Consider the following 27231-nt stretch of genomic DNA (forward strand, 5'->3'; position numbering starts at 1 on the left):
GTACCTAGAAAACAATAGCGGGTATTTAAGGTATGTAGAAAACAATAGTGAGTATCTAGAAAACAATAGTGGGTATCTAGAAAACAATAGCTGGTATTTAGGGTATCTAGAAAACAATAGCGGGTATCTAGAAAACAATAGCGGGTATTTAGAAAACAATAGGGGGTATCTAGAAAACAATAGCGGGTATTTAGAAAACAATAGTAGGTATTTAGAAAACAATAGCGGGTATTTAGAAAACAATAGCGGGTATCTAGAAAACAATAGCGGGTATTTAGGGTATTTACAAAACAATAGCGGGTATCTAGAAAACAATAGTGGGTATCTAGAAAACAATAGCGGATATTTAGAAAACAATAGTGGCTACCTAGAAAACAATAGCGGGTATTTAGGGTATCTAGAAAACAATAGCGGGTATCTAGAAAACAATAGCGGGTATTTAGAAAACAATAGTGGGTATCTAGAAAACAATAGCGGGTATCTAGAAAACAATAGCGGGTATTTAGGGTATCTAGGAAACAATAGTGGGTATCTAGAAAACAATAGCGGGTATTTAGGATATCTAGAAAACAAAAGTGGGCATCTAGAAAACAATAGCGGATATCTAGAAAACAATAGCGGGTATTTAGAAAACAATAGCGGGTATTTAGGGTATCTAGAAAACAATAGCGGGTATTTAGGATATCTAGAAAACAATAGTGGGTATCTAGAAAACAATAGCGGGTATTTAGGGTATCTAGAAAACAATGGCGGATATATAGAAAACAATAGTGGGTACCTAGAAAACAATAGCGGGTATTTAGAGTATGTAGAAAACAATAGTGAGTATCTAGAAAACAATAGTGGGTATCTAGAAAACAATAGCGGGTATTTATGGTATCTAGAAAACAATAGCGGGTATCTAGAAAACAATAGCGGGTATTTAGGGTATTTAGAAAACAATAGGGGGTATCTAGAAAACAATAGCGGGTATTTAGAAAACAATAGCAGGTATTTAGAAAACAATAGCGGGTATTTAGAAAACAATAGCGGGTATCTAGAAAACAATAGCGGGTATTTAGGGTATTTACAAAACAATAGCGGGTATCTAGAAAACAATAGTGGGTATTTAGAAAACAATAGCGGGTATTTAGAAAACAATAGCGGGTATCTAGAAAACAATAGCGGGTATTTAGGGTATTTACAAAACAATAGCGGGTATCTAGAAAACAATAGTGGGTATCTAGAAAACAATAGCGGATATTTAGAAAACAATAGTGGGTACCTAGAAAACAATAGCGGGTATTTAGAAAACAATAGCGGGTATCTAGAAAACAATAGTGGGTATCTAGAAAACAATAGCGGATATTTAGAAAACAATAGCGGGTATTTAGAAAACAATCGTGGGTATGTGTAGCTTAACAATATTCTAGTCCCATCCTCGAACACGTTCTAGACATTTGGAATTTTAACATTTTAAAACAACGGATACATACAAAAGCTAAAGTTTGTTTTGTTTAACGACACCACTAGAGCACATTGACATTTCCCCCTGTTTTTTCAATGTTGAAATAGACCAACAAGTTAGCCTATTGCATAAATAGTCTCGCCCGATATTTTTAGAATTTACATGCTCCCGAATAACGCAATAAAAGGCGAAGTGTAATTGGTCGATATTTAAATTGTTATTTATAGATGTAATGTCACCTGGACATGGGAGTCCACGCAATGCTTTTAGATCTACTGGTAGACCCAGTAGAGCTAATTTTAATCAGATTGACTGGTGATAAATGTAAGTGTATAGGTTATTAAAAAAGGTTAGTTTCATCTGGACAAAACATTTATGCCATTTTATTTCATCTAGTACCACTGTGTCAAGTAGCCTTGTGTTTGAAACATGTATGGGGTACCTGTAAACAAAGTACTCAAATGTTTTGCGGAACATAGATGCTACCTGTTATCTCAGAAATGACCAGCTTGACCCCCCAATTTTTTTGATTCTCTTTAAGAGTGAGGGGTGGTAGTAAGTGTTGATTGATATGCTGCAGGTAGGAATTTTAGCCACATTTGTTACTATTGTCGTCTATGGGATTTGATTTTGTGGTATACACCATTTATTTAGTGTAGACTACAGTTTATATACAATGTACCAGTGTACGGTACAAGTTTATAAATGCATCTGCGGATGTTTTTGGCAAAAATTAAAACTTTTTTCAAATTTCTTTAATCATCCTGCACTACCACTTTACTTTACTTTTAGATTTAAATGTTAGGTATCACTCTTTGTATATGTGTACTGCCTTGGCGAGTTGACATGCTGCTTATGTCAGTTCTATTTCTATTGTAAATGTTACCATCATCAATAAGACTGATTTGGAGTAAAGCAATCACCAGACTCGCCCTGAACTGAACGCTGACGGTTGGTGAACTTTGTGCGCTGTATACGGAAGGTTACAGCCACTGTTTTACATACGTGAGGTGACAGTACACTAGAACACGACCCAGTTACTATGAACTGGAACAAGGTATTGTAGTTAGTTGTCCTATCACACGTGATGTTACAATGAAATGGTTAAAGGACAAACAACACTATATGAAACTCTATTTAAAAATAAAATCGAAACAAAAGACTAATAATAGGCATGACACCTGTGTTGGTATTTAATTGACGGTCGGTGTTTTTATCTCTAGTTTGTAAAATACATACCTCAGTTTCAAGTTCTCGTTAACTGCAAGACTCATTTCTCAGGAAAAAGTTTCTTTAAACAGGTAAGTTGTTTAAAAATCTTTATTTAATAAAACAAAAACAAATGCCAAATAAAATATTAAAACACCCAACATTAAATGCCTGTGAGTGTAAGAGTAAATGATAGGTTGCTATATGCTGTAATAAAGCTAAATATTCGAGTACATTTATTTGTAAGCATCTAGAATAGATCGTATGGTAAGGGGAGTTCCGTGAAGCGCCAGAATTCGATTTGTGTTAGCAGTAATAAATAGGATATTAAACTCGCTACCATTTCCTATCATGTTTATGTCCCTAATGAAATAATTTTCATTGTCACTCGATAAAGTTTGTGACAACTAAAAATTATTTCACTCGGGACATAAACCCCATACTAAATGGAAGCTCGTATAATATCCTATAATTCAGCACTGTGCACACAATAACTTCGATCGTTCGATTGCATAAATGAAAGAAAGAAACAAATGTTTTATTTAACGACACACTCAAAACATTTTATTTACGGTTATATGGCGTCAGACATATGGTTAAGGACCACACAGATTTTGAGAGGAAACCCGCTGTCGCCACTACATGGGCTACTCTTTCCGATTAGCAGCAAGGTTTCCGATTTATTTGTGCTTCCCACAGGCAAGATAGCACAAACCATGGCTTTTGTTGAAACAGTTATGGATCACTGGTCGGTGCAAGTGGTTTACACCTACCCATTGAGCCTTGCGGAGCACTCACTCGGGGTTTGGAGTCGGTATCTGGATTAAAAATCCCATGCCTCGACTGGAATTCGAACCCAGTACCTACAAGCCTGTAGACCGATGGCCTAACCACGACGCCACCGAGGCTGGTTGCATAAATGAAAGGCCATCCATGTGTTGTTCACACATTTCTAGCTTTTGTTTGATAGTTTTTTTGTTGATTTTGCTTTTTTATGGGGTTTTTTTGTTTGTTGTTGTGGGTGGCGGGGGGGGGGGGGGGGGGGGGGGCGTTGTGGGTAGATAGACATTTCCTCCAAGTTTGCTTCGTATATTTCGATATATACGTCTTGTATTCGATCAAAAATAATTTAATTTAGTAATTTTATATCTGCATTCTGAGCATATTGATGTCAAGCATTTGGTTATTTTGACACAGTTTTAGAGAGGAAACCCGCTACATTTTCCCCATTAGTAGCAACGGATCTTTTATATGCACCATCCCACAGACAAGATAACACATACCACGGCCTTTGATATACCAGTCGCGGTGCGCTGACTGGAACGAGAAACAGGTCAATGGGCCCACCGACGAGAATCGATCCTAGACCGACCGCGTATGAGACGAGCGCTTTACCACTGAGCTACGTCCCACCCATCATTTCTAATCTATTTTCTAGGACAATTTATTTAAAACATAGTGACCACATTTATAAAACTGATTTTAAAACATAGTGACCACATTTATAAACTGATTTTAAAACATAGTGATCACATTTATAAACTGATTTTAAAACATAGTGACCACATTTATAAACTGATTTTAAAACATCGTGACCACATTTATAAACTGATGATGGAGGTGGGGGGGGGGGGGGGGGGATCCCAGCTTTAATATCACAAACTAATTTTAAAACATAGTGACCACATTTCTAAACTGATCATGTCCGTTGATGAGGGAAGGGCGATCCCAGCTTTAATATCACAAACTAATTTTAAAACATAGTGACCACATTTCTAAACTGATCATGTCCGTTGATGGGGGGGGGGGGGGGGGGGGGGGGGCGATCCCAGCTTTAATATTACAAACTAATTAAACGCCCTTACTTACCTCAACATAACAGTCCAACTTCGATACAGAACCTACCTCGAATACTCTGACTGTAAGACAGCTAGACGGACATTTGGACAGTTATCAACGCTCTCTTACCATTACCTCGAGTACTCTGACGGTAAGAGAGCTAGACGGACATTTGGACAGTTATCAACGCTCTCTTACCATTAGCCCGAGTACTCTGACGGTAAGACAGCTAGACGGACATTTGGACAGTTATCAACGCTCTCTTACCATTAGCCCGAGTACTCTGACGGTAAGACAGCTAGACGGACATTTGGACAGTTATCAACGCTCTCTTACCATTAGCCCGAGTACTCTGACGGTAAGACAGCTAGACGGACATTTGGACAGTTATCAACGCTCTCTTACCGCCAGAGTACTCGTCCTAATACAGAACCATGTCACTTGCACCTGCAGGTTGGTAACGAGACGAAATAACTGGACGCCATGAGCCGAGCCCCTTCCTGCTGGATGCGATACGCCGACTATCACTATGGTGATATCATCATGCAAGATGTCTCCGTCCCCACACACGGTTCGTATTGTCAACAAAACCAAACAGTAATACGCTCTTCATTCACATCTCACTGCTTTTCTCTGGTGTTTCTTTTCTTGTCTTTTTAACTTGTTTTTATTTTAAAGTGTGTGTGTGCGTGTGTGTGCGCGCCCGTAAGAACTAAGTCTGGAGTGGGAGCACCAGTCTCTAGTGTGGGAGGAGGGGGGGGGGGGGGGGGGGGGGAGACGGGGCATAAGCCATACTTTTATCTTTATTTATATACCCGTATCCATACACAGTCGAATAATGAGTAGGACAAAAAACAAAAAACCCCAACAAAACCAAACAAACAAAAAACCAAACAAAAAAAACGTACATTTTTATCGTCGGGGTTGGAGGGTTGGGCGTAAGGGTGCTCAGTGTGCTCTGTGTGTTTTCAGGAACTCTACTTAGTGTATTTGTTTCACAGTTTATTAATGTGTAGGTGAAACGAGTACATACGTAACATTTTATCTGTCCACCGTATGAGAGAATGTAGTAAAAAGAAAAAAACAACAAGAAAAAAAAAAAACCCACCACCAACACCAACAACAAACATTAAAACAAAGTCCACCATATTTTACCCATTTTCCTTTTGAACATTCCTGGCAACGAACACTTTTGTTAGGCCTTTCTATGTTTGTAAATATTTCCAGGTGACACGCCCAACACCTACTACTGCACTCTGCAGTGGAACGCCGGACACGAGGCGGGTGGGTACTGCGGGATCCAGTCGCACACTCACGGCCGTAAGAACTACATTTTCTCTCTCTGGAAATCGCGGTCACACCCAGACATTCCCATTGGCATTCCATACAAGGGCCACGGAACCACGACGACACCGTTTGGTGGCGAAGGGACCGGGATGAAGTCGATGAACTACTCGCTCGGATGGAAAGACAACCACTGGTACACGACCGTCGTCAGAAGATGGCACCACCAGCAACACACCTACTTTGGTTTCTGGATCCACGACCAATCGGCGAACTCGTGGGCACACCTGGTTACCATGGACTACCCAGCAAGCGCCGACTTCTACACCCAGACGGGCTCGTTCATCGAGGACTGGGCCGGGTCCGGACAGCACCAGCGAGAAGTTCACTTCAGACACGGCTTCAAGCGACGCACGGACCAGACGTGGATCCCGTTCACCACCACCAACTTCAGTGACCCAACGACAACTACAACGCCGGGGTGCAACACGGCTACTACTTCATGCAGAGCGGCGGCAACACCACGCCGAGTGCCCACCTGGGAACGAGCAAGACGATCCACAACCACTCGACGCCCAGCCATCCTCCCAACAAACCCATCCACTTCTCCATCACCTCCGCCACGTCCTCCGAGGTGACCTGGCACGTGGCCGAGTCGGAGACACCACAGTTCAGCTACAGCGTGACCGTCGACAAGAATCCGTACCCGGCAGCGTCGGACGTGGATCCAGAGAAGCGTAGCGTCAAGTTGAATGTCGGTACAGCTTCCGAGGTCGAGGTCACACTGGAAGATCTTCTGGGACGTCGCGTGACCAAGTCTATGGCTATACACTGAAGATGACTAAATCGCAGCCAGATGATACTGCAGAAGCAGAATCATATCTTAATGTATTGAACAGTAACTAAGACAATATCACATCAAGAAAACAAAACGGTTTGGAAACTTTTTTTTTTGTCTTCTGCTTTGTTTGTTTTTTGTTTATTTGTTGTTGTTGTTTTTTGTTTCGGGGTGGGTGGTTGTTTGTTTGGGATGTTTCTTTGTTTGTTTGTTTGTTGTTGTTGTTGTTGTTTTGTTTTTTGTTTTTTGAGGGGTATTACACTGCGACAAACATAGATTGCCGAAACGTTTGACAAAGTAACAAATACGTATATGTGAATATATATGACTTAAATTCACTTTATCACACTGTTCTGCATCATCTTCTTAATTTATATACATGTACTTATATTTCATTTAGGAACCTTGTCAGATTAATTTTCTTAAACTACAAGTGAACAGATTTATGGTTATACACAGACTAAATACCACTAGAATTACCATATTATATCGCAGAGTAGACATTAAAAACCCAGCTAAAACTATATCCCGTCAAACACTACTACAAAATAAAATTGGCAACACAGTCGGTTCTGTCAAATCTAACTCGTACAATGTTTTGTGTGGATAAAAATTCGATATACTGACTTATTTTCAGTGCAACGTATTGACTGTAAAACAAGTTAAAAGTGGACCCAACCAGAGGGAAACAGTAACATTTGAAGCATGTACATGTTTTTAAATGTTAAAATAAACAGTACTTAATATGTTCATTTAAATATAAGAAAACACAGAAGATGGACTGAAAGAAATTGAATACATTTGCGCTATTATAATTATTTGGTGAGTCTTTGCTTTAAGCTCTCTGTTTTCATAATTTTTACAATCCCGTGTGATAGCATATTGGACATGTCGAATCAGAAAAATTACACTAATCATTTTTATAATTGTATTTACATGTGTATTAAAATGAATATGGAGACCAAAGTGATTATTTAAAATCACAACATAAACGTACACAGCTGTTTATTATTTATATTAGTGGGAGAAACTACAGCAGAAGGCCGGGAAACGTTTGCACAAAGAAAAGGTTTTGTAGGAGGATGGGACGGACTATAGTTACTATATGTGAAATGGAACTACCTCATAAAAAGACCCCCCCCCCCCCCCACCCCCACATACACACACCAACAATCATCAACAAGTTCACACAAAACCCCCACTTTATTAGCAAATATTCTATTAGAGTTTAAGACTCCCACTAAGATTAGCAATAAAGTGACAAACAAACTTGGGACCAATGTTATTTTTATGTAGATACATTGCCACATATGCACTATTTCATCATGTGCATGTAGTGGGGTCGAACTGATTTGTGACAAAGTGGTTCGGGGGCGAAACGTCTGCTACCCACATTAAGACTGGCCGCTGTTTTGCATTACGCTTACATTACTATTACAGTAACACTTTTGGGGAGCCAGTGTGCAGGAAAAAAATGTCGCGTTATTATTTAACTTACTTGAATAAAATAATATCGGTATGTATATTAATGTCATGTATGCGTCATATAATATAATAGTGTAAGCCAAATATTATTTAGTCAAATGTTGTATGTGAAAGCCAATGGAAAGAAAACAATTATTGTTGGTTCGGGGTTTTTGTTTTTGTACGATCGTAGCGTTCTTCTGTTGTATATTCATACTTTCATCCACGGTGGCAAAATTACATACATCGCCATAGAACTGATGCCTGCCCCGTACGAACATAAGTCTATGATATTTAAAATATCTTTAAAATGAATACATAAACTATTCGATTATAAAAAATAAGAAAGAAAATTTTCATATATGGCTTCAGTTTACTCGACATTTTCATTGGTCGGCTGTTGACAATAGACACACGCCTGCAGCCTTCATAATGGCACAAAACTAGATAAAACTGAGCTCAGGTTGAAATGAGTGGTACAGATATTTAATTCGTAGAATGTAGAATGTAATAAGAATTAGTTGCTTAAAAAAATCAATTGTGAATTTGAAAAAAATTCCGGATATTTGGCATCAATTCCGGAATTCCGAGTACGTGATGAAAATTCCGGAAAGTTGGTCGGCCTGATAGTATATTCGATTTAGATACATTTTATCAGACTATTTAATTTATACATTATTTTTGTAGAAACTGTTATGAGATTGTTCACAATATTACATGTTTTTCGAGGAATTATATATTTATAACATTTATATATATTTTTATATTTGATTGAGAGAGCCATTTATGAGATTATTTTAGGGATCTACTTGATCTATACATTTGTATTGTTTTAAAATAGGTTTATATTCAAATATTCGACTCGTTCTGTTTTATCCAATGTTTAGTAATATCTACTTAAATTTAATTGTTTTAATATTAAATTTGATTTACTAGTAAATGTTTTATGTGACTCTTTTACAAGGTGTCGCATAGTTTTACAGTATCTGATCTGTAATTTTAATTTAAAATAAGGTTTTACTCCATTGGTTTATAATATACTATAATATGTAGACATGTATACTTACAAATATTACTTTTAAATTTTTATACTGATTTGGGTATCGTTGTATAATCATTTATTAATTCATTTATATTTACAATTATTTAACTTCGTATTTATAATCTTATGTTTCAGAGGGTTCAAAATAAAACAATTAATATTACAAACTTTGTCAGATGTTTTATTTTATATTAAACCTATATGCACAATTTGCCAAATCGACAAACATGAAATGAACTCGAATTCGGAGAAACAAAATTCGTTAAGTCTCTTACATTATTTGTTTTCAAATTTAAAAATACTGTCAATTGTAACATGTTTCCAACTGGTGGAGCCTTTTAACGACTAAAATTAAATACATTTCCTTGTTTATATTATTTTAAGTGTGAATATTCAATGTGTTTTTGGTCATCCTATTGTTCGCTCAAAGGTTTCCTCAATAATTTCGTGCGTACGAAAAAGAAAAAGAAGATATAAAATGTATATTAGGCAATAAAATGAAGCTTGAGCTATTGCAAACATTGGGGTGAAGGGAAACACGCTGAATGTAGAGACACTGATATTCTACACAAGAACAGGTATTTAATATGTATGAAGAGACAAACGCTGAATGTAGAGACACTGATATTCTACACAAGAACAGGTATTTAATATGTATGAAGAGAATCACGCTGAATGTAGAGACACTGATATTCTACACAAGAACAGATATTTAATATGTATGAAGAGACAAACGCTGAATGTAGAGACACTGATATTCTACACAAGAACAGGTATTTAATATGTATGAAGAGAATCACGCTGAATGTAGAGACACTGATATTCTACACAAGAACAGGTATTTAATATGTATGAAGAGACAAACGCTGAATGTAGAGACACTGATATTCTACACAAGAACAGGTATTTAATATGTATGAAGAGAATCACGCTGAATGTAGACACTGATATTCTACACAAGAACAGGTATTTAATATGTATGAAGAGAAACACGCTGAATGTAGAGACACTGACATTCTACACAAGAACAGGTATTTAATATGTATGAAGAGAAACACGCTGAATGTAGAGACACTGACATTCTACACAAGAACAGGTATTTAATATGTATGAAGAGAAACACGCTGAATGTAGAGACACTGACATTCTACACAAGAACAGGTATTTAATATGTATGAAGAGAAACACGCTGAATGTAGAGACACTGACATTCTACACAAGAACAGGTATTTAATATGTATGAAGAGACAAACGCTGAATGTAGAGACACTGATATTCTACACAAGAACAGGTATTTAATATGTATGAAGAGAAACACGCTGAATGTAGAGACACTGATATTCTACACAAGAACAGGTATTTAATATGTATGAAGAGACAAACGCTGAATGTAGAGACACTGATATTCTACACAAGAACAGGTATTTAATATGTATGAAGAGAATCACGCTGAATGTAGAGACACTGATATTCTACACAAGAACAGGTATTTAATATGTATGAAGAGAAACACGCTGAATGTAGAGACACTGATATTCTACACAAGAACAGGTATTTAATATGTATGAAGAGAATCACGCTGAATGTAGAGACACTGATATTCTACACAAGAACAGGTATTTAATATGTATGAAGAGAAACACGCTGAATGTAGAGACACTGATATTCTACACAAGAACAGGTATTTAATATGTATGAAGAGACACTGATATTCTACACGCTGAATGTAGAGACACTGATATTCTACACAAGAACAGGTATTTAATATGTATGAAGAGAACACACGCTGAATGTAGAGACACTGATATTCTACACAAGAACAGGTATTTAATATGTATGAAGAGAATCACGCTGAATGTAGAGACACTGATATTCTACACAAGAACAGATATTTAATATGTATGAAGAGACAAACGCTGAATGTAGAGACACTGATATTCTACACAAGAACAGATATTTAATATGTAACGTTAAGCGCACATTCTATTTGTCCGTACTAAGACGTAATCCGTAATGCCTAATCCATATCAATCACTTTTCATTCAAATATACTCTGTCAATAAAGAAACGCATAGGTGATAGGGAAAGAAGAAAAGTGTTTGATTTTACAAAATATAGTTTTTTTGTACAATGCTGCTGAATGACCATGTTTGTTAATGTTCTTGGAATGGGACAGCATGCCCAAATGCAACGTCGTGCGACAATTGCAGGAAATTGCAGGAAATCGGCTTCAAATGGTCAGATTTTGGCGAATGCACGTGAAACTCGGGGAAACGATTGGGGTAGTGATGGGTATTTAAAGCTGCAATGCTCGCAATGATGCCTCATTTCCATTTCGACGTAGACGAGTTACAAGATGCCAAGACTAAACCTGTCGAATCGAAACATTGCAATAGGCCGCCTCCAGTTAGGTGAATCGCAGTCAGTAGTCGCACGCCACATGAACGTCCATCAGAGCACCATTTCACGTCTCTGGGACAGGTACCAGCAGTTTCAATCAGCTGAAGACCGGCCCAGAAGTGAAAGACCTCGCATAACAACTGCAGCACAAGATCGCTACAACCGGGTTCTGCACTTGCGTCACCGAACTGCCGCAGCAACGAACACTGCTGGATGCATACCTGGTTTGAGAAGGGTGTCTGCACAAACCATTCGGAACCGATTTCGAGAAGCTGATTTACGGGCTAGGAGACCGTATGTTGACCCCGTCCTGCGACGTCAACATCGACATTTACGTGTTCGCTGGTGCACGAATGTACAGGGGTGGAATTTGGGAAACTGGCGGCGAGTATGGTTCAGCGACCAGTCACGTTTCCTTCTACAGCGACGTGATGGACGACAACGTGTTTACAGACGCCGCAATGAACGTTTGGCCAACTGCGTCGCCAAGTTGACAGATTCGGTGGAGGGAGTGTCATGATGTGGGGAGAACTCTTTCAGCAGGATAATGCAAGGCCGCATACGGCACGTGTAACAATGGATTTTCTACAGAATGTGAACATTAATGTGCTGCCATAGCCATCAAGATCACCAGATCTCAACCCCATTGAACATCTATGGGACGAACTGGACAGACGTGTACGTGCGTTTCTTTTTTGACAGAGTATAGTTTTGGTAGATTCCATTTATGTGTGATCTCATGAGGTGTGCGTATCCGATTATTCTATGCTTTAGGGGTCACTTACACGGACATACGCAGACAAATGGAGTATTTATTTTTCTGGTTTACCCAGCGACACTGTTTGTTTATAGGGGCGAGACGTAGCCCAATGGTAAAGCGCTCGCCCTATGCGCGGTCGGTCTGGGATCGATCCCTGTCGGTGGGCCCATTGGGCTATTTCTTGTTCCAGTCAGTGCACCACGACTGGTATATCAAAGGCCGTGGTATGTACTACTATGTCTGTGAGATGGTACAAATAAAAGATCCCTTGCTGCTAATCGAAAAGAGTAGCCCATGAAGTGACGACAGCGGGTTTCCTCTCTCAATATCTGTGTGGTCGTTAACCATATGTCTGACGCCATACAACCGTAAATAAATGTGTTGAGTGCGTCGTTAAATAAAACATTTCCTTGCTTCCTATTTGTTTATATGTCGATGAACTACTCGTATTACATTAAGTAGAACTATGTGCAGTGTAGGACAAGGTGGACCGAATACGACCCAGTAATCACTTACGTCGGATAAGTTGCTACGTAATGGAAAAACCCCAGTACATTTTAAAATGCTTGTTTTATTATCCTCAGATGTTTCACTTTAGATGACGAATGAATGAATGTTTAACGACACCCCAGCACAAAAATACACATCGGCTATTGGGTGTCACAAATGGTAAGTATATGAAAAAATTATTTATATATATTTATGTAAAACCACAGTGTAAGGAGCTGTGGGTAAGAAGTATAATACAATACATAAAATCAAGGTAAGTACATTTTAAAACTTTGTATAGAAGTCAAAGTGTTTTAAAAACTTTACAATTAATTCTGGATGGAATTTAAAAGATCCCAAAACATTTCTGTTGTCAAATATATCATTTCTCGTCGGCTTGAGATGATCACACTCCACCAAAATGTGACGCACAGTCAGTGTACACTGACAATGTTCACACTGAGGGGGAGGGTCCTTCTTTAAAATAAAGACAGAATGAAGCTTGTTCGCAACCGCACCATGCTAGTCGTCTTGTCAAGTCGAAAAGATATATTGGTTAATATGAAATTTAAAATCACTGTAGGGGACACCAACATGGACACGGGGCAAGTTCAAAGCAGACTTGGCAGCAACATCTGCCTTTTCGTTACCCTTAATGCCAACCTGGCTGGGTACCCAACAAAATATAACATCTTTATTGGCAATTGATAAAAAGACACACTTTCGTATCACCATCCCAACTAACGGTTGCTCCAATTTCATGTACTGTAGAGCTTGGAGACACGAAAGTGAGTCTGTAAAAATAATATATTTGGATGCACATTAATCCTTAATCTGTTCTAGGGCTTTAATGATTGCCCAGGTTTCAGCAGTAAAGATTGATGCTGAATCGGGCAAACTCCAGGAAATTATTGCGTCTGATGGAAAAACTGTAGCACAAGCCACATAATTCCCATCCCGTGATCCGTCTGTGTAAACAGGAATGTAATCACAGTACCTCTCTTGGATTTCCATGAAATGTTGTTTATAAATAATTGCATCTGTGCAATCTTTTTTTATATGCACAAGATCGAATACAATTTTTGGTGGTTTGTTACACCAAGGTGGCAAAATGAAATATGAAGGCGTTTCCAAAATGTCTGTTAAATCATTGTTGGAAACTGATAAAAACTCCTTATTGCGAAGACCAAATGTTCGAATCGCATTAAGTTTCGCATCAAATAACTATATATATTTATTATCAAAGACCGCATTGTGTGCAAGATGTTTTGCAATGATTTAATCTGTGTAGCATACTGCAGAGAAAGCTTTGCACGTCTAGCACCCAAACTAGGTTCATGTGCATTGACGTACAAGCTCTCCACAGGAGATGTTTTGAAAGCAACAAGAAAAAGCCTAAGTCCCTGGTTGTGTATAGGATGTAGCATTTGCAAGTAAGACTTACGTGCTGACCCATACACAATGCATCCATAATCAAGTTTAGACCGAACTAAAGATCTGTAAAGTCGGAGCATAACCTTTCGATCTGCTCCCCATTCAGTCTTGCCAATAACTTTTAAGATATTGAGGGCCTTTATGCCCTTCTTTTTACATACTGTAAATGAGGAACAAAAGATAGCCTCCTGTCAATAATAACCCCCAGAAATTTGGTCTCCTCCACAACTGGAACCGGAGTTTTGTCAAGAAACAGCCGAGGATCTAAATGATGGCCTCTTTTCTGGCAGAAATGCATACAGACGGTTTTTGACTTTGAGAATCGAAATCCATTGTCAGTTGCCCATTGTTGAAGTTTATCGAAACAAAGCTGCAACTGACGTTCAATGATACTCATACTGGACGACCTGTAGCAAATCTGAAAATCGTCGACATATAACGAGCTGTCAACGTCAGGTTTTAAACACTGGGTGATGCTGTTAATTTTCACGGAAAATAAAGTTACTGACAGGATGCTACCTTGAGGCACACCCATCTCTTGGGAGTGAGAATCGGATAACATAGATCCCACTCGTACCTTGAAAGACCTATTATGTAAGAAATTTGAGATAAAGTCGGGCATACGGCCTCTTAGGCCCATGCCATGGCGGTCTTTTAAAATCGACTGACGGGAAAGTGGTTTACACCTACCCATTGTGCCTTGCGAATCACTCACTCAGGGTTTGGAGTCGGTATCTGGATTAAAAATCCCATGCAGCGACTGGGATCCGAACCCAGTACCTACCAGCCTGTAGATCGATGGCCTAACGACGACGCCACCGAGGCCGATCTACTTGTGATTGTTGTCGACGTCACTGTTTACATGTCTCGGGATCATCGGAACCACGTAATAAAACCCCTTGTTCTTATAATTCCCAATTCCAGATCATACTTGCTAAGGTCTCACTACACAGGTGAGAGTTGATTGATCAGGGTCCACTATAGTTCCTAATTGTGACACATGTTATGGTTCACATATTCACTTCTAGGAAATGGTGAAGAATTAAAACAATATGTATGTTTAATGGTAAGCCTTCTGGCTGTATTTTGCCCATGTTATTTTGTAATATTGTGCATCGACCTTTTGGGACATGGTTGTATAGCGCAAGAGACAGCCAGAGTGAATCGGTTAATGAACCACCCGTTCGGACCGGTACTACAGCCAGATGCGATCATATAGCAAAAAACTGACACGGAAATGTTCTCAATTTTGGTGTGAAAATAAATGCTTATATAATGTATATTCGCAATGGTGTATGTTGTTAGTGCCAACGAGAACCCGTTCTATTGGCAATCTTCGTTTGAAGTTGGGCAATTTAACATGGGCTTCAAGGACCGATGACATCTGTGTAGTGAGACCTGAGAAAAAACCCATACGGAAAACTATATGTTTGACAGAAGGACAGACAGACAAAAGGATTGTGATGAAACTAATAACTATAGACCCATGTACAGGCTCGATATTGTAAAACAAAGTTGTTTTGTTGAACGACACCAATGAAGCACATTTATTAATTAATCATCCGCTATTGGATGTTAAACATTTGGTAATTCTGACACGTAGTCATCAGAGGAAACCTGCTACATTTTCTCCAGTGCAGCAAGGGATCTATTATGTGCACTTTTCCACAGACAGGAAAGCACATACCACAACCTTTCACCAGCTGTGGTACACTGGTTGGAACGAGAGATAAACCAATCAGTTAAATGGATCCACCAAGGTGGTTTGATCCTTGAAAACATAGTTTGAACTTTGTTATATGCAAATGCTAAATGTCACCAAGCAAAACCATTTTTGTCTTATTTTGTCACGGCGAATTGTCAAAGACGGTCGTGGGTGTAAAAATAAGATAGTGAGAAGAAAAATTACTTTGAAGGCCAGAATGGAGATTTTTATTTTGTTTAGTTAAATGGACTTAAATTTCTGTGCATTTTAGTTTGGACAATCAAGACGATTTTAAGTTTTCACTACAGGAGGAGAAATGTTTTTCGAGACAGTTACGCTATTAATTCCCGCAAACACGACAAAGAACACGTGGTGTTGTATAATACAGGTTATGACAGCTGGCCGTGTACCACAATGTGAAATTTCGTCTACATTCCTCCAATATGGATACCTAAAGACTTTAGTCAAGTGTTGAATGATTTAAAAGACAGTGCGTTGCAACCGAACATCGCAAGTGTGAACGTGACGGAAAGTGTCGTGCGCTTCTCCAAATGTGAACAGGTGCTCATCAAATATAAGAGAAACAACGGAAATACCTTTTGGATTTCAAAGTAACTTATGACAATAAAAGTTCATTGTATTATTCATAATTTTTGTTTGTTTTTTGTTTTGTTTTAAATACAGGAAAAATGTAGGTGTATCGGTGTTTCAAACTGATGCGTACATAGCGCTATTTAATAGTTACTTGCCTTCATTCACACTTAAGCAGCATGTGTGTAGGGGTAGGTAAGCAGGCGTTTTTCAATCGTTGTGCACGAATGACGTGACGAGAGGGTACACACATGTGGACGTCAATTTAGATCTACGTGGTGGGTTGGGTTTTTTTTTAGCCGGAGAGGGTCCGTGAAACTGGGACCCCCCCCCCCCCCCATAATCCGCCCCTGTGGAAAAACGAATGTGTTAAATCCAAAAAGTGGTATTACTGAGAAAACACACAAAATATTTTATGTGGTGCTCAGTTTGTACTTATATTTTCTGTTATATCTAAAATAACATGAATCTTATTTGAAATAGCTCAAGGCATTGAGAAAGAACATACGGAAAAGTATATGTTTGCCAGACGGACGGACTTAAAAAAGGATTGAGATGAAACTAATAACTATAAACCCATGTACAGGCTCGATATTGTAAAAAGGAGGTGGTTTTGTTTACCCACACCAAATGAAGCACATTGATTAATTTGGTAATTCTGACACGTCATCAGAAAAACCTGCTACATTTTCCCCCAATGCAGACAGGAAAGCACATACCACAGCCTTTCACCAGTGGTTTACCGGCCTCGGTGGCGTCGTGGCAGGCCATCGATCTACAGACTGGTAGGTACTGGGTTCGGATCCCAGTCGAGGCATGGGATTTTTAATCCAGATACCGACTCCAAACCCTGAGTGAGTGCTCCGCAAGGCTCAGTGGGTAGGTGTAAACCACTTACACCGACCAGTGATCCATAACTGGTTCAACAAAGGCCATGGTTTGTGCTATCCTGCCTGTGGGAAGCGCAAATGAACGATCCTTTGCTGCTAATCGGAAGAGTAGCCCATGTAGTGGCGACAGCGGGTTTCCTCTCAAAATCTGTGTGGTCCTTAACCATATGTCTGACGCCATATAACCGTAAATAAAATGTGTTGAGTGCGTCGTTAAATAAAACATTTCTTTCTTTCTTTCACCAGTGGTTGGAACGAGAGAAAAAAATCAATCAGTTGAATGGATCCACCAAGGTGGTTTGATCCTGCGACGCACTCAATCGACTGATGTAAATCGCACCCTGACTCAATATTGTAGTGTTACAGCTCCAGTACTCAGCTGAGTATTCAAGGAGCTCACTACTTTAGACATGGCAAAAGTAACATTTGAGTGACAGAAACAAAATTTCATCTAACATTAACTTTTAGTGTGTAAATTTAACATGTTTAGATTATATGGTGCCACAAATTTGGAGTTTTATATCTTGCTGCAATTTATTATTATTTTTTAATTCCCATAAATGTTGACTTTTATAATAACGCAAGCAATATGTACACTTTAACAGGAATTTGCAGCATTTTGAAAAAAAAGTAGGAAAAAGTAGAAAAAACTATGTATTTGAGGAAAAAGTAGGAAAAACAGGGCAAAGAATAAAAAGTAGGATCGCTGGACAGCCTGATTAAATGCTTTAACCATTTATTAACATCAGGAACGTAAAGTTTCCGATCTATAATAAATTACTCTAAAAATGGATAACATGGTAACAGTAGTGTCACACTCGTCCTCTCTTTGATAAATGAGACTGGAGTGCCCCATGCAGCCTTAATATGTATTTTAACATGGGCACTCTCCTTCACTACAACAGGAATGTTTCCCATTATATTAAACTCATATCGGGGTCCGTTTCGTAAATCGACACGTCTCAGTAGAGGTATAAAACTATCGGCTACCGACTACTGTCACACAAATTACACAACACGTCTACTTGCAAATCTTTCATACTATGAATATCAGTTTCGCCAAAATTCAAATCCACAAGAGACACAATCCATACACCTTCAAACGATAGCCTCTGGTTTAACTACTCGGAAATGATAGGGGTTGTTGTTAGAGTCCGTACTTTTCAATATAACACACTTCTCCATGATTCACACACATTTCAGTTCGCTTTCTTGAATCAAAACTAGGTGGTCAACCTAACCATCGAACCAAATAATACACTTTCTTTTTTTCTTCAGTAGTTTTTTGATTTTCCACAGAATGTCTTAGTTTTTATTCACTCTTTGAAGTTCAGGTGTGTCGAATATACCTTTCAGTACTTCATCGTAAAAAGCACGCAGTCTATAAACTGGAATACTAATGGAACACTTTAGCGGGTAATTTCCATCTAGCTAGAATCTATCTCCGCCAGTGAACTCACTGGACTATTCATCGTTTTAGTCAGTGCACCACGACTGGTATATATCAATGTGGTATCGTTAAACAAAACACACTTTAAATGTAATGTACATACGGTTGTAGGGTTCTGAGGAGTGCTGTTTCGACACGACTAGAGACTAACGCTCTTCCGTTGCCTCACTTCCCAAGATGATTCGGCCTTTGATATACCAGTCGTGGAGCACTGGTCGGAACAGGCTTGTATGTCGTTCTCCAAAAGTGTGGTTGATTGATTACCAGTGTCTTAGGTTCGCTGTGTACCGTGTCAGACAGCATGCATGACCAAGCATCTCTTCAGTGAAACATAGCTACAGTATAGGCACACTGACCTTTTATTTCTTTTTAATTTTTGCGTTGGGGTTTTGAGGGGTTCTACAAAACAATTGCATTGATACTTCTTCTGACATTACCACTGTGGGTGTCTGTACAATCACATCTTGTACAGCTATGCAATAACAGCAGTTTCGAAAACAACAAACACAACAACAGCAACACAATAACAACAACAAAACAACAATGTATGTGTGTGTCTGTGTGTGTGTCTGTCTGTTGTGTATGTGTGTATGTCTGTCTGTGTGTGTGTGTGTCTCTCTGTATGTCTGTCTATCTGTGTGTGTGTCTGTCTGTTGTGTATGTGTGTATGTCTGTCTGTGTGTGTGTGTCTCTCTGTATGTCTGTCTATCTGTGTGTGTGTCTCGGTTCTTCATCGTTGTTGCCGTTTTGTTGTACAGACACACACAGACAGACACACACACACACACAGACACACACACACACACACACACACACACAGACACAGCCAGACACACACACTCACAGACACAGACACACACACCAACAGACACACACACAGAGACAGAGAGATACACACACACATAGATATACACACACAGATACACACACACACACACACACCACCACCCAGGTAGACACACACAAACACACACACACACACACACACACACACACACACACACACACAGATAGACACACACAAACCACCAACCAAGACAACATAAAACAAAAACCGTACACAACAAAAACAAAATAAAAAACAAGAAAACTTTATAAACTCACGTGATTTATACATTTGTCATTTTGTATTACAGAACTTGCATTCAAGAACAGTAAGCTAACCGAGAAATGAAAATACTTCAAGTGGTCACAATAAATTGCTCCAATAAATGTTGTATATGTTCTTCGTTTATTCCTCTAAATCAGATGGCTATTTACAAGAGAGAAGGGGAAACATTTAGAAAACAATAATGGGCATTTGGAAAACAATAGTGGGCATTTAGAAAACAATAGTGGGTGTTTAAAAAACAATAGTGGGTGTTTAAAAAACAATAGTGGGCATTTAGAAAACAATAGTGGGTGTTTAAAAAAACAATAGTGGGCATTTAAAAAACAATAGTGGGTGTTTAAAAAACAATAGTGGGCATTTAGAAAACAATAGTGGGTGTTTAAAAAACAATAGTGGGCATTTAGAAAACAATAGTGGGCATTTAGAAAACAATAGTGGGTGTTTAAAAAACAATAGTGGGCATTTAGAAAACAATAGTGGGTGTTTAAAAAACAATAGTGGGCATTTAGAAAACAATAGTGGGTGTTTAAAAAACAATAGTGGGCGTTTAGAAAACAATAGTGGGCATTTAGAAAACAATAGTGGGTGTTTAAAAAACAATAGTGGGCATTTAGAAAACAATAGTGGGCATTTAGAAAACAATAGTGGGTATTTAGAAAACAATAATGGGCATTTAGAAAACAAAAGTGGGCATTTTAGAAAACAATAGTGGGCGTTTAAAAAACAATAGTGGCTATGTATAAAACAATTTATGTTGATACTATTCTCTGGAACACAATGAAGCTAGTTTTGGTTATTAAATAATAACACAATTCAGTATTTGTAGTAAATGTCATTTTTATTAAATGACGGATAATTGTAATTTCAATTACTATATATATGAATCTACATGTATTTACATATTTAAACAATATTAACATGTACTAATTTATAACTAACCAAACGGTGGCGTACAAACAAACTGCCCGAATATCGCACTAAAAACCCAGCGAAAACCTTAATTAAAGGCAAAAAATTCCCCAAAAAACCTGGGAAAAGCGATAGACTAGTGTACATCACTTAACTGTGCTTCACAATTACACAGTCACTTAATACATTTTCCTAAATTACATAAAAGGAGTGTAAAAGGGGTGGATGGTGGGATAAAGCAAAGTTTTTGTTTATTTACCTGTGACCCGCTCGAAAGGCAGAATTCGTCCTCAGAGTGCAGAAGTCTTCTGATTGGTTAATCTATTTATTATTAATTGGAAGTTTGAGCGTGATCACAGGGCCGTACCCTCCTTTTTTTTTATATATCTCCAGTAATAGCATAGAAATGTTTAATCTTTATAGTATGTTAAAAATTATTTATAAAATTTAGTGCCCCCCCCCCCCCCCCCCTCCCCCATGGATTTTGGTCAGGGTACGGCCCTGGATCATCTGGTGTAACATTGGTAGTCACTAACTGTAATGTCCACATACGAATACAGGACAGGAGTTATAATAGTTCAACATAAATTCATTTATCTGCAATAAATTCTATAGTGGGTGTTTAGAAAACAATAGTGGGTATGTATAAAACAATAGTGGGTATTAAGAAAACAATAGTGGGTGTTTAGAAAACAATAGTGGGTGTTTAGAAAACAATAGTGGGTGTTTAGAAAACAATACGGGTATGTAGAAAACAATAGTGGGTGTTTAGAAAACAATAGTGGGTATGTAGAAAACAATAGTGGGTATTAAGAAAACAATAGTGGGTGTTTAGAAAACAATAGTGGTGTTTAGAAATCAATAGTGGGTGTTTAGAAAACAATACGGGTATGTAGAAAACAATAGTGGGTGTTTAGAAAACAATAGTGGGTATGTAGAAAACAATAGTGGGTATTAAGAAAACAATAGTGGGTGTTTAGAAAACAATAGTGGTGTTTAGAAATCAATAGTGGGTGTTTAGAAAACAATACGGGTATGTAGAAAACAATAGTGGGTATGTAGAAAACAATAGTGGGTATGTAGAAAACAATAGTGGGTGTTTAGAAAACAATAGTTGGTATTTAGAAAACAATAGTGGGTATGTAGAAAACAATAGTGGGTCTTTAGCCAAAAACACTAGTGGGTGTTTAGAAAACAATAGTGGGTATTTAGCTAAAAACAATAGTGGGTATTTAGAAAACAATAGTGGGTATGTAGAAAACAATAGTGGGTATTTAGCTAAAAACAATAGTGGGTGTTTAGAAAACAATAGTGGGTATGTAGAATACAATAGTGGGTATTTAGCTAAAAACAATAGTGGGTGTTTAGAAAACAATAGTGGGTATGAAGAAAACAATAGTGGGTATTTAGAAAACAATAGTGGGTATTTAGCTAAAAACAATATTGGGTATTTAGAAAACAATAGTGGGTATTTAGAAAACAATAGTGGGTGTTTAGAAAACAACAGTGGTATTTAGCTAAAAACAATAGTGGGTATTTAGAAAACAATAGTGGGTATTTAGCTAAAAACAATAGTGGGTATTTAGAAAACAATAGTGGGTATTTAGCTAAAAACAATAGTGGGTATTTAGCTAAAAACAATAGTGGGTGTTTATAAAACAATAGTGGGTATTTAGCTAAAAACAATGGTGGGTATTTACAAAACAATAGTGGGTGTTTAGAAAACAATAGTGGATATTTAGCTAAAAACAATAGTGGGTATTTAGCTAAAAACAATAGTGGGTGTTTATAAAACAATAGTGGGTATTTAGCTAAAAACAATGGTGGGTATTTACAAAACAATAGTGGGTATTTAGAAAACAATAGTGGGTATTTAGCTAAAACGATAGTGGGTATTTAGAAAACAATAGTGGGTATGTAGAAAACAATAGTGGGTATTTAGAAAACAATAGTGGGTATTTAGCTAAAAACAATAGTGGGTATTTAGAAAACAATAGTGGGTATGTAGAAAACAATAGTGGGTATTTAGAAAACAATAGTGGGTATGTAGAAAACAATAGTGGGTGTTTAGCTAAAAACAATAGTGGGTATTTAGAAAACAATAGTGGGTATGTAGAAAACAATAGTGGGTATTTAGAAAACAATAGTAGGTATGTAGAAATAATAGTGGGTGTTTAGCTAAAAACAATAGTGGGTATGTAGAAAACAAAAGTTTGTTTTCTTTAACGACACCAGCACAGCACATTGATTTTATAATCATCAGCTATTGGATATCAAACATTTGCTAATTTTGACCAAATCTAAGAGAGGAAACCCAATACTTTAGTAGCAAGGGGTATTTTATATGCACCATTCCACAGTGATGGGATATTTATCGTTATAGTTAGTGCACCACGACTGGTATATCAAAGGTCTGGGTCGTGCGACCATGTCTGTGGGATGGTGTATATAACAGAAGCCTTGCTACTAATGGAAATATTTAGCGGGCCATTTCCATCTAGCTAGAATCGATCTCCTTCGATAACCAGTCGTGGAGCACTGGTTGGAACAGGCTTGCATGGCGTTCTCGAAAAGTTTGGTTGATTGATTACCGACGGAGTCTTAGGTTCGCTGTGTACCATGTCAGACAGCATGCATGACCAAGCATCTCTTCAGAGAAACATAGCTACAGTATAGGCAAACTGACCTTTTATTTCTTTTTATTTTGTTTGTTTGTTGGGGATTTGCGGCGTTCTACAAAAAAATTGCATTGATTATGCTTCTGAGTGTCTGTACAACACATATTGTACAGCTATGCAATAACATCAGTTTCAAAAACAACAACAACATCAAGAGGAAGAAAACGATAACAACGATGAAGAACCAGTAAGTTTATATACCTTTATTTAGTGTAGCCCATAGTTGTTATACAGTGTACGCAAGAGATTAAAACCAGTATATTGTACAATTTTATAAATGAATCTGCGAATGATTTTGGCACAAGTAATGAATGAATGAATGTTTAACGACACCCCAGCACGAAAAGTAGATCGGCTATTGGGTGTAAAACTATGGTAATGCAAACAAATAAAGTGATGATCAACATCAATATAAAAATTCAAGATTTAAATAAAAACAGTGTAAAGAACTGTGCAAAAATACAAATATCACAGATAGATACTGACTTTTACTCAAAAGGTGCCCCAAAAGGGGAGTTGTGCTGTATTGGCCATTCTCAAAGAGAATGTTACACCCCTGCACCACGGTGAGGTTGCAGCACGCGCAGTAGTTGGCACAAGTAAGACTTTCTAATAAAAACAATGTTTTAAATTCCATTAAAATGTCATGTACCACCCCATTTCCCTTCTATTATATTAAATTTAAGGTGCCACACTTTATGTGTACTACCTTAGCGGGTTGATATGCTGTTTATGTCAGTTCTATTTCTATTGTAAATGTTACCATCATCAATAAGACTGATTTGGAGTAAAGCAATCACCAGACACGCCCTGAACTGAACGCTGACGGTTGGTGAACTTTGTGCGCTGTATACGGAAGGTTACAGCCACTGTTTTACATACGTGAGGTGACAGTACACTAGAACACGACCCAGTTACTATGAACTGGGACAAGGTATTGTAGTTAGTTGTTCTATCACACGTGATGATACAATGACATGGTTAAAGGACAACAAACACTATATGAAACTCTATTTAAAAATAAAATCGCAACAAAAGACTAATAATAGGCATGACACCTGTGTTGGTATTTAATTGACGGTCGGTGTTTTTATCTCTAATTTGTAAAATACGTCTCTCAGTTTCAAGTTCTCGTTAACTGCAAGACTCATTTCTCAGGGGAAAAATTCTTCACACAGGTAAGTTGTTTAAAAGTCTTTGTTTAATAAAACAAAAACAAATGATCCCAATATTACAAACTAATTAAACGCCCTTACTTACCTCAACATAACAGTCCAACTTCGATACAGAACCTACCTCGAGTACTCTGACGGTAAGACAGCTAGACAGACATTTGGACAGTTATCAACGCTCTCTTACCATTACCTCGAGTACTCTGACGGTAAGATAGCTAGACGGACATTTGGACAGTTATCAACGCTCTCTTACCATTACCTCGAGTACTCTGACGGTAAGATAGCTAGACGGACATTTGGACAGTTATCAACGCTCTCTTACCATTACCTCGAGTACTCTGACGGTAAGACAGCTAGACGGACATTTGGACAGTTATCAACGCTTTCTTACCATTAGCCCGAGTACTCTGACGGTAAGACAGCTAGACGGACATTTGGACAGTTATCAACGCTCTCTTACCATTAGCCCGAGTACTCTGACGGTAAGACAGCTAGACGGACATTTGGACAGTTATCAACGCTCTCTTACCATTAGCCCGAGTACTCTGACGGTAAGACAGACGGACATTTGGACAGTTATCAACGCTCTCTTACCGCCAGAGTACTCGTCCTAATACAGAACCATGTCACTTGTACCTACAGGTTGACAAAGAGACCAAACAGCTGGACGCCATGAGCCGAGCCCCTTCCTGCTGGATGCGATACGCCGACCATCGCAATGGTGATATCGTCATGCAAGATGTTTTCGTCCCGAAACACGGTTCGTATTCTCGGCAAAATCTAACAGTAATACGCTCTTCATTCACTCTCATTAACAAGAATTCCCATCTTCTCACTGGTTTTCTCTGGTGTTTCTTTTGTTGTATTTTTAAATTGTTTTTATTTTATAGTGTATGTTTGTGTGTGTGTGTGTGTGTGTGTGTGTGTGTGTGTGTGTCCATGCTCGCAGGCCCGTAGGAACGAAGTCTGGAGTGGGGACACCAGTCTCGTGTCTGTGTGGACATAAGCCACACGTTTATCTTTATTTATATATCCGTATCCATGCAGTCGAATATTGAGGACAAAAAAACGTAAATTTTTATCGTCTGGGTTGGAAGGTGGGGCGTGGTGGTGCTCTGTGTGTAATGTGTGTGATGTGTGTTTTCAGGAACTCTATTTAGTGAGTTTTTTGGCAGTTTATTAATGTGTAGGTGAAAAGAGTACATACATAACATTTTATCTGTCCGCCGTATGTGAGAATGTAGTAAAAAGAAAGAAAAAAAAGTAAAAGCCACCACCACCAACAACAACAACAAACATTAAGACAAAGTCCAACCTAATTTCCTTTTGAACATTCCTGGCAGCGAACACGTTTGTTAGGCCTTTCTATGTTTGTAAATATTTCCAGGTGACACACCCAACACCTATTACTGCACTCTGCAGTGGAACGCCGGGCACGAGGGGGGTGGGTACTGCGGGATCCAGTCCCACGCTCACGGCCAAAAGAACTACATTTTCTCTCTCTGGAAATCGCGGTCACACCCAGACATTCCCATTGGCATTCCATACAAGGGCCACGGAACCACGACGACACCGTTTGGTGGCGAAGGGACCGGGATGAAGTCGATGAACTACTCGCTCGGATGGAAAGACAACCACTGGTACACGACCGTCGTCAGAAGATGGCACCACCAGCAACACACCTACTTCGGTTTTTGGATCCACGACCAATCGGCGAACTCGTGGGCACACCTGGTTACCATGGACTACCCAGCGAGAGCCGAATTCTACACCCAGACGGGCTCGTTCATCGAGGACTGGGCCGGGTCCGGACAGCACCAGCGAGAAGTTCACTTCAGACACGGCTTCAAGCGACGCACGGACCAGACGTGGACCGCGTTCACCGCCGCCAACTTCAGTGTGGTCCAAGAAGCCTCCACCAAGGACTACAACGACAACTACAACGCCGGGGTGCAACACGGCTACTACTTCATGCAGAGCGGCGGCAACACAACGCCAAGTGCCCACCTGGGAACGAGCAAGACGATCCACAACCACTCGACGCCCAGCCACCCTCCCAACAAACCCATCCACTTCTCCATCACCTCCGCCACGTCCTCCGAGGTGACCTGGCACGTGGCCGAGTCGGAGACGCCACAGTTCAGCTACAGCGTGACCGTCGACAAGAATCCGTACCCGGCAGCGTCGGACGTGGATCCAGAGAAGCGTAGCGTCAAGTTGAATGTCGGTGCAGCTTCCGAGGTCGAGGTCACACTGGAAGATCTTCTGGGACGTCGCGTGACCAAGTCTATGGCTATACACTGAAGATGACTAAATCGCAGCCAGATGATACTGCAAGAGTAGAATCATATCTTAAAACGACAGACCCTAGTTTTTAAACACTAAGACATAGTGTTCACTATAATTAGAGCGGTTTATAATCACTGAAATCAAACATTACTTATATTTTATTGTTTAGATAATCCATTTCCGTACAACCGAAGTGTTTCTTGTCATCCTGGTGTTTGTAATTTCCA

General features: G+C 38.8%; 2 protein-coding genes across 2 annotated transcripts; both read left to right on the forward strand.

Annotated features, from left to right (window-relative positions):
* Positions 1-2656: 2656 nt before the first annotated feature.
* LOC121366933 lies at positions 2657-9119 on the forward strand. The gene is made up of 3 exons (XM_041491166.1): positions 2657-2748; positions 4949-5066; positions 5723-9119. Exons 2-3 carry the CDS (start codon positions 4979-4981, stop codon positions 6415-6417), a joined length of 783 nt encoding a protein of 260 aa, XP_041347100.1. The 5' UTR covers positions 2657-2748; positions 4949-4978; the 3' UTR covers positions 6418-9119.
* A 14362-nt stretch (positions 9120-23481) lies between these two features.
* On the forward strand, positions 23482-27231 carry LOC121368945. The gene is made up of 4 exons (XM_041493709.1): positions 23482-23532; positions 24662-24718; positions 25358-25475; positions 26103-27231. The coding sequence occupies exons 1-4, from the start codon at positions 23482-23484 to the stop codon at positions 27017-27019; spliced, it is 1143 nt and encodes a 380-aa protein (XP_041349643.1). The 3' UTR covers positions 27020-27231.

The sequence above is a fragment of the Gigantopelta aegis genome, chromosome 3 (genome assembly GCF_016097555.1).
Source record: "Gigantopelta aegis isolate Gae_Host chromosome 3, Gae_host_genome, whole genome shotgun sequence".
In the NCBI taxonomy this organism is placed as follows: Eukaryota; Metazoa; Mollusca; class Gastropoda; order Neomphalida; family Peltospiridae; genus Gigantopelta; species Gigantopelta aegis.

Excerpts from the sequence above, each read along its gene's own strand:
- LOC121368945 (XM_041493709.1), top strand. The coding sequence starts at position 23,482 with ATGTCAGACAGCATGCATGACCAAGCATCTCTTCAGAGAAACATAGCT. Across the intron at positions 24,719-25,357 it reads GGGAAAAATTCTTCACACAG|GTTGACAAAGAGACCAAACA; the intron begins GTAAGTTGTTTA and ends TTGTACCTACAG. Across the intron at positions 25,476-26,102 it reads TGTTTTCGTCCCGAAACACG|GTGACACACCCAACACCTAT; the intron begins GTTCGTATTCTC and ends AAATATTTCCAG.
- LOC121366933 (XM_041491166.1), top strand. The coding sequence starts at position 4,979 with ATGAGCCGAGCCCCTTCCTGCTGGATGCGATACGCCGACTATCACTAT. Across the intron at positions 5,067-5,722 it reads TGTCTCCGTCCCCACACACG|GTGACACGCCCAACACCTAC; the intron begins GTTCGTATTGTC and ends AAATATTTCCAG.